Consider the following 8,973-nt stretch of genomic DNA (forward strand, 5'->3'; position numbering starts at 1 on the left):
CTTCTGGTCTACCACCATCAGAAGAAAAGATGCAAAAGGAAAAGCAGCCAGACAAGCTCTGACAAACATCACCTAAACGCAGCAATGTAAAATCAGCAGCCTAAAAGCATGTCATACATGTTGCACACAACAGCTGCTTTTTTTTGGCTGTCAAACATCACAACAAACAGAACTTTTCTAGAGTTGTAAAAGTTACTTAAGCAGGTTTGCAAGAAGAAGTGGGGCTGGAGCAACTGAAAGAGGTTTTTACTAACATGTACATCAGGTAAATGGTAGGAATAAACTATTAAATAGAAAGCCAATCACATTATCACAACAAGTAGTCAAGTAAAAACTTGATCACCAACAGACAATAAAATTCATCCTCTGGGGACCATGAATGTCTGTAGCAAATTTAAGGGTAATCCATCCAAAAGTTGTTGAGATAATTCATTTTAAACCAAAGTTTTAGACTGACAGAATGACAGACAATGCCATCCTAGAGCTATGCCACTAGGGTAGCTAAAACACCACAGAGAGCTGTCCAGAGACACTCCTTTGCAACTCCTACCTCATGCTAAGTCTTTCTTTATCTCACCTGGTTATTGAGGAAGGACTCCGCCTGTTTAACGTCTCGTAGAAACAGATGGAAAATGTGAGCCTGGACCAGAACTTCTCTCCTGCTCTCCCACATCTCTAGCAGTTTGTTCCAGCCGACATCGAGCTTCTGCAGCCACTGCTGCAGGGCGGCCTGGGGTAGGGGAGCCTCCTCAGACTCAAGCAGCTCGTTCATGGCCTGCAGGCGCTCATAGTCCTCTTCATACCTGCAACGACAACAACAGAGACCCAAATCAATCATTTTCTGAACACCTGATGTGTTTTTAGGACCTTTTAGGAAGATCACTAAGGATCGATAAGGATAAAAAGCCTCTTGTCTTTCAGTAACCCACCGTCCTATCTCCTCCTTGAGGGCAGCATGTTTGTTGATCAGTCTCTCTGCCTCCTCCAGGTCGTTGGGCAGCTGGTCTGAGGCTGCAGCTGTCTGCGTCTGGACCAACCAGGTAAGGAATGAGTCCAGATCCTGACAGGACCGAGAGAGGAACATGATTTACATTTCATCAATTCTACTGTTAGTCTAATCTGACAAATAAAAAATAATCTGCAGCCTCTTTAGCACATTATAACCATACATAGGTTTCAAAAGGTTTGTATGTAGAAAATGTACTTCTCTCTTGCAAGGTGAAATTAAAGGCAGTTTGTTTCCAGATTACCAGTTGTGTCAAAACACTCCTGCTTAGCTTGCAGCAGATAGTTAAATTTGATTCCTCAAACAACCAATTTCTCCATCACCATTTTCACAATCTCTGTTGTCGTCTTTTTACCCTCTTCTGGGAAGAGGAACTTTCTCAAGAGAGAAACATTCTACATACATTTCCTTGTTTTTATGTGAAAAAAACATCTAACATTCCTTAACTACATTCAAATACTAAACAAATGTTTTACACAAATGACCAATTGGTGAGCTTTCTGTTCTCTGCTCTGCTCTGTAACACAAAATTACCAGAACATCCAGTGTCTGCATGAGTTGCAGATCTATACTTGGTTTGAAACAATAACTAACTCAAAGCACTATTGTGTTTTATATTAGCAGTTCTGAAAATGTGTCTTTATTGTTCATGTCAGTTACAGAACAGTCTCACAGGAAGGAGAGGAGCACAGTAAGAAACAGAATCAAACACATGCTGTTGCAGTTCCTATCAATTGATCATTGGTTAGCTGATCAGAGTGATCAGAGTTCTTCCTGATGTCTGAACTACTCCTATGTACCTGTATGAAGCTTTGCAGCCTGCTAGCCACCATCAGTGAGTCTTCGCAGCCCTGCAGGGTGCGTTTCAGCTCCTCCCACTCCACACTGATGCCATCAAACGGCACAAGAACCTCCATGGCCCGACCTGTGTGAACGGTGGCCAGATGCTCTGCCTCCTCCTACATCACCAAACAGAGACAGTGATTATAGCCTTTATGCTGCAGTTTGTATCTTCTATGGTTTCTTACACTCACTGTTTATTCATTTAATGATTATTATTATTTTGTTTTTAGGATTGTATTTTTTTTTTATCCACATGGTAATATGACAGTTGAAAACGGACCCCATCCTTAAATGTTTTTTACAGTCAGTGTACTCCCCCATAATTCCCTACCTGCAGATGCAGTAGTTTGGGCTCCAGGACAGACAAGGCTCCCTCCATGGTGGAAAGGCGTCTTTGCAGAGCGAGGACTCCTCCCAGATCGCTGCCTACGTACTGGGTGGCGTCGATGGCTTTTCTCTTGTCCTGGATCTGGGACTTGATCTCGGCGCACTCCAGCAGGTAGTTCTGCAGACGTAACATTGAGTCCAGCTGATCTTTCTTCTGCTCCACCAACTCCACGATGCTGTTCCACCTGGTATGATGTGGAGACAAACAGGATAGAGAAACAATAAAACTGTAGAGTGTGGTACTGTGAGGTAGAAATGTGTGACTGTGAAGACAGCTGTGATTTATTGGGAAATTTTACACCTACATCTATCAAGCCCTCTCATCCCTCTCTTAACAATGTTTTCAGAACACAGGGCAAGTTTGCATAATTTGAGTAGGCTTAGGACTTCAATTCCAGCCCTAAACTCTAGGTCAAAAGAAAATGCAGCAGACGTATCAAGCAGATCTTAAACAAAATACGCATCAGCTGAGAAATATCAGCTGATTCACTGAAATGAGATTGGTTCCATTTACATATTTAAGGTTTTCTTAAGTTTTGTTAAATAAATTGCTAATTAAAAGACATGTTAAACTCTGTTATGATGACCTGATATGAACTGTGGGGATTTATCTGAGACAGTTGATTCTGTTTGCTCTGTGCTCTGCTGTGGTTTCAGCTCAGGCCTCTGTCTGCTTACCATATTGTCATACAATATGTTCTCCTGATTCTGCTCCAGACCAGCAGGTCTCAATACACACCCATTCAGCCAAGAAAAACACACTCACACACTCACACTGATGCCCACACACAGAGATCCTTGTGACTGTAATGAGGTAATGGCAGAGTCACTGAGAGGCAGACAGAACGCTCAGCAGGCAGGATGGAAAACAGCTAGGTGACGCTGACCTCAGAGCTGCAAAAGACGTCTTATGATCAGACTAGTAGTGGTGGTGAGCTTAGGTGTGAATGGAGGGTGGGTGGGGTCTCTGCTCCACAACAATGAGATATAAGCTGTGTATGTAATTACACAAGGATGCAGTAGTTGTAAACTTCCCCAAACTAAGTTTACACACAGCACAATTTGTTTTAATGTGTTTATCTACGAAATAAGGGATAATCATGAATGTATGCTAAGCATTTTTCGATGATTTTAAATCAAATCACCTATAAAAAAATAATACTGTTGTAAATGTCGTCATATTGTAGTAATAAGTGTTTAATCTCTACATTGTGTTGTGTGTACTCTAAAAAGTGTTGCCACTTTATATTCGTGGCTTAAACCTGGATAGTTTCATCACAATATTAAGAAAATAGATAAACTCGAGGGAGCTATGAACAGATTGACTTAGTAATTGATAAAACTCAGTAGATTACATGACTATGAGCTTTATGGAGTGAAAATAATCAACTAATAGCAAATATGGTTAAAACTTTCAATTTACTCAGGATTCATGTATTTTGTTCCTCTGAAGGTTGTTGGTATTTCATTAAAGTTAAGTTGAATTTGCACACTAACAACAATACCACATCTAAGGCCAGAAAGACATGATATTATATAGTTAAGTTCCTAAATCTGAAAGTGATTTTTTAATAAAAAAAATAGCAGAGAAGGCAGTGAGAAGACAAGTGTTTATTTTGTGAGTGTTTGTTTTTATTTTTGGGTAAAGTGCTCTCGGCTGGTCTCGTCTTGACTGAAGCAGCCAGCACAGATGGTCGCCCTGAGACCAACTCCATGTGCCAAGGTCACAAGATTCATGGTCTCCCAGCCGTCGTGGACACTGCTGCCAGACGTAACAGTGGTCAGTGAATATGACATATGAGATGGATAAAAAAAAGCCAATCCTATCACAGGGATACCATCGATTAACATGTGCTACATCTGCTATTTTACATTTACATCTCAGGCATTGAGGAAATGCTCAGGTGGACCAGAGAAGGCAGGTAGGAGTTCAGCATCTCACGAAGACACGACTGACAGGATATGAAGCTACAATTAAAGAAAAATCACTGTGTATGTCAGCGATTGTAACTTCAGGACCCAAGTGCAGACAAAACAAATACTGGACAGGTAGAGTTCAGTGAAATAACAACAGACATAAAAGGAAATAATTTCAAAATAAGAACAGGAAATAAACAAAAGTCCAAATATGAAGTCTATAAAAATAGTCCACAGAAAGTGTCCCTTAAGAGTAGACCATGACAGTGTAAACAAAAAGAATATGAAAATACTTTGCTTCTAGATAATGAATTCACCTAAATAATTACACAACTGTACAAACTTTTGTTCCCTCTCCACCTCTCTTCTCTTTCTGCATGTCATTACCTTTCACTCCACCTTCCTCTCTTCACACCTACTCCTCCCCCCTCCAAAAGGTAAAAAAGACAAATACAAGCAGAGAACTGACAATGACTGATTTTAACATATCCTCCCGACTCTTTAGGTCCGTGTCAGGCGGGCTCTACAAAACATAAACAGCAGAAAGGGAGCCGGTCCTGATGGTGTTCCTCGACGAGCCCTGAAAGCATGTGCCAACCAGCTTGCTGCAGATTTCACAAACATCTTCTCACAGTCACTACGACAGGCCACAGTTCAGACCTGTCTGAAAACTGCCATCATGATGCCAGTGCCCAAGACTTCAGCATTAAAAGGCCATAATGATGACCAGCCTGTTGATGCTTTGAGAGCTGCTGGTGCTATCCAACATCGAGACCTGTACCCTACCCCCATCTCCACCAACATCATTTTGCCGACATGGCCAATAGATCCACAGATGACGCCATTTCACTAGCACTTGACACTGCTCTCACTCACCTAGAAAAACCCCAACACGTGTCAGGATGCTTTTTGTTGACTTGAGTTAAGCTTTCAATTTCATCTACCGGCAAAAACTGCTCAACAAACTGCAGACACTTGGACTATACACATTTATCTGCCTGTGGATCAAAGACTTTCTCACCAACTGACCCCAGCATGTCAGATTAGGCAAACACTCCTCCTCTATTATCATCCTCAACATCAGTGCCCCCCAAGGCTGTGTCCTCTGTCCTCTCCTCTACTCCATAGTCACCTATGACTGCACTCCCACCCACAGCTCCAACGCCATAATCAGATTTGCCTGATCACAAATGAGAAAATTGTCTGCAGGGAGGAAGTCAGATACAGTCTTCATGGTGTAAGGACAATGACTTGATCCTCAACACCAATAGGACAAAGGATGTCATCCTACACTTCAGAGAGAACAAGAAAACACACAACACTGGAATATGCATCAACATAGAGGAGAATGAGCGGGTTACCATTTTTAAATACCTCAGAGTCCACCTATCAGAAGACCTGACCTGAACATATGTATTTTCATGAATAATATACTGTATCTTTCTACAGTATCTTACTGGTTCATGACTAAAATAAAGATTTATATTAGTACTAATTTGAAGATCTGATGACCACACCTGCTTTGTAGTTCTATGCAGTGCCGGTATCACTTTAACATCACTTTAACATATAGAATGTTAATCAGTGTATAAAGTATTTGTATTACTGTTTGTATACTGTTTGTATACAGTTAGGAGTTGTAGTTTAGTGTTACAGTGAAGTTTTGCTGGTATTATGGTTGAATTAATAATGCTACAACTAATTGAAGATTAGATTTAAATTTAGTGATTACACTTGAATTTATTACTGCACTGTAACTGTATTCTTTGTCTATTATTTTTATCATTTAATTTTATTAGCTTGCTCTGCATTGTGTGTTTAGATGTTGTTCTGGTGTATTTCTATGCCTTAGTCATAGTGGGATACAAATAAACCTGCCTTGCCTAGGAGCATTATTAATGACATTAGTATCAGTGATAGTATTGTTAGTTTAGTGCTAGAGTGTATTGTAGTAGCAAAGGCCACTTCTGGCTCAGCATTGGTGTGTTTCGTAAATCTGTTGTTATTGTAATACTATTAGTAGTACCAAAAATAGCTGTAGCTGTTGGGAGGTCAGTTTTATTTCAGTACCTGGAGTTGAGGTGGTCCTGACAACCTCGGACCTCTGTAGAAGACGGATGACCTCCATCCAGGAGCTGCTGAACTATCTGATTAACATCCAGGATCCTTCCCATCAGGCTGTTCATTTCCTGGTCCAGACTTTCAAACCTACAAAAAGGGGCATTAATGCATTGGGCCAGTCAGAGCTTGTCACTCCTCAGTTACGAATCAAAAACAAAGAACCATAAAAGAGATAAAACGTTCGCCCTCCTCCTCACCTGTGTGCCACCACCTCCACGTCCTCCAGTCTCTCAGGGATCTCCATCTTGTCCAGCCACTGCTCCTTCTCATCAATCCACAGCTCGCAGGCGTTGACTTCACTGAACATGCGGTAGACAGCGAGGGCATCATGAAGCCACTGCTGTCTGAGCACCGCCACCTCAGCCACCTCGGTATACAGCTGCTCCACCTCTCCCATGCGAACCTGCACCTCCTGCAGAGAAGAGGGGACAGTGAAGGAGAAGTGCGAGGACAAAAAGGGCAAAAGAACAAATGCAGAAAGACAAACAAAATACTTTTCACCAAATAAGTTAAAACATCTTGACCATGCTCCCTCTACCCACCTCTTGATCACGGTACTGCAGGGGCAGCCCCACCATGTGTTTGCGTAGAGTCACCACATGAAGACGATGTTTGTCGATGGCCTCGCTGACCCCTCTGTGTTTTTTCAGCAGTGACTGAGTGGAGTACTCATCATGTCCGAAGTCTTCGCTGGAGACCAGGCGGTAAGCGTCCTGCAGCCATGCCACCAAGTCGTCTGTCTCCGTGGAGAACTGAAAAAAGTTGAGTGCCTCCTGCAGGTGGCCAAGACGCTGCGCTGCCTGGTCCTCCAGTCGCTTCCACTCGCCCTTCACTTCCATGATGCGCTCCTGGATCCCTGCAGTGCCGAAGCTCTTCTCACTCAGGATCTGTTTTCCTCGCTTCATGGTGTTCTGCAGGAGCAGGGCAGGATGGAGGGATAAACTCTAAATTATTTCACACTGCGGGCAGTAAAAGGAAACCCTAGCCAACATTTTAACTTTAATCTGGATACTTAAGTAGAACTGTGATGTTTCTTTTATTTGCAGGATATTTTGGAATAGAAAATCAATATGTAGCAGTCAATGTTGATATTGAAGGGGCTGCCACAAATAAATCCATGTATGAGAAACACTGTGTTATCATGGTCCAAAAAGTAGATTGTGAGACAACTTTGAAGAGCTGAGAAAAACAGTAGAAAGGGGACGAGAAGAACAAAAAAAAAAATACATATCAACATACACAGAGTCCTCTGACTGAGTTACTGTACCTCCAACATCTACCCTGCATAAAGCCTGCACCTGTGTGATGTGACCATACCTCTTTGGCCCTTATATGTATACAGTATGATCCCATGTAACACTGGTGGAAAATCTTTAAACAATGTGTCATGTGTGTGTAGCCTTCCAACAGATGGGGGACTAATCAAAGGAAAAACACGCATAATTCAGTGTAGAAACAGGATGACAATGCCCCTGTCCATAGGACACAAGGGATCACCGGATGGTTTGATGAGTATGAAAATTATGTGACACGTATTCTATGGTCTTCACAGTCACCAGATCTCAGCCCAGATGAACACCTATGGTAGATTTAGGACCGACATTTTAGACAGCGCTCTCCAACACCATCATCAAAACACCAAATGAGGAAATATCTTCTGGAATAATGGTGTTCATCCCTCCAGTGGAGTTCAGCGACATGTAGGGTCAACGCCAAGGAGCACTGAAGCTGTTCTGGCTGCACATGGTGACCCAACATCTTACTAAGATGTACTACTGGGGCCTTTCTGTGTGGAGTTTGCATGTTCTCCCTGTGCCTGCGTGGGTTCCCTCCAGGTACTGTGGCTTCCTCCCACAGTCCAAAGACATGCACATTAGGTTAATTGGCGACTCTAAAGTGCCCATAGGTGTGGATGTGTGCGCAAGTGGTTATTTGTCTCTATATGGCTCTATATGTCAGCCCTGTGATAGACTGGCGACCTGTCCAGGGTGTAACCTGCCCTCGCCCAATGTCAGCTGGGATTGGCTGCAGCCCCCCCGCAACCCTATAAGGATAAACGGTATAGATAATGGATGGATGGATAATAATCAAAGTGTTTATAGCAAAATCTGAAATACCAATCACCAAACATTTACCTTTGACACTGGATGCTTTGGTTTTATTGATCTTTGACTGTTGCAAAGTTTTGTTTTATTTGGTCCTTCCTACTTCATATTGAATATTCTCCTGACGGGCTTCATGTTATGATCCTGTTTCTACATTTATAGTCACATCATATTAAATTTTACATGTGATGTTTCACAACAAGTATGAGTTGACAAAACAAGAAACACGTGAGGTCAATGTCAATAATCAAATATGAAAGTGAGCAACAAGTTTCAATGATGAATGCTGTGAGATTATATAAATTAAACTGTACTAAAAAGAGGCAAGGTGATATACTTTTCTGCAAAATATATATTTGTACTACTGTAGTTTTTTTTGTGGGTGAGATCAGAGAGTAATTTATTAATGCTAATACATACATTTACTGAAGTACATTAAGTTTCAAACAGTAACTCCAGGTACTACAGGAATTCCAGGTGCTGATTCTCTCACACACAGATAAAAACACAAACACACATGCAACACACCTGCAGCAGTGACCGATGGGCCAGCAGTTCTCCAGCCAGAGTCTTGTGTTTTTGTAGTAACCTCAG

The 8,973-nt window shown here is 41.9% G+C and overlaps 1 protein-coding gene across 1 annotated transcript in view; it reads right to left on the bottom strand.

Moving 5' to 3' along the window:
* The window catches only part of sptbn4b (spectrin, beta, non-erythrocytic 4b), a 75,505-nt gene that overhangs the window by 52,407 nt on the left and 14,125 nt on the right, over positions 1–8,973 (bottom strand). Inside the window, exons 13-19 of the mRNA XM_087176557.1 lie at positions 6,817–7,185; positions 6,472–6,686; positions 6,224–6,361; positions 2,181–2,421; positions 1,807–1,965; positions 930–1,060; positions 578–803 (exon numbers count right to left, since the gene is read on the bottom strand). Of these exons, the coding sequence (XP_087032683.1) occupies positions 578–803; positions 930–1,060; positions 1,807–1,965; positions 2,181–2,421; positions 6,224–6,361; positions 6,472–6,686; positions 6,817–7,185 (1,479 nt within the window). The remainder of the gene's footprint in view (positions 1–577; positions 804–929; positions 1,061–1,806; positions 1,966–2,180; positions 2,422–6,223; positions 6,362–6,471; positions 6,687–6,816; positions 7,186–8,973) is intronic.

Source organism: Seriola lalandi, unplaced genomic scaffold, assembly GCF_002814215.2.
Source record: "Seriola lalandi dorsalis isolate HSWRI2012SDOR001 ecotype SW California unplaced genomic scaffold, Sedor1 jcf7180002054560, whole genome shotgun sequence".
NCBI lineage: Eukaryota > Metazoa > Chordata > Actinopteri > Carangiformes > Carangidae > Seriola > Seriola lalandi.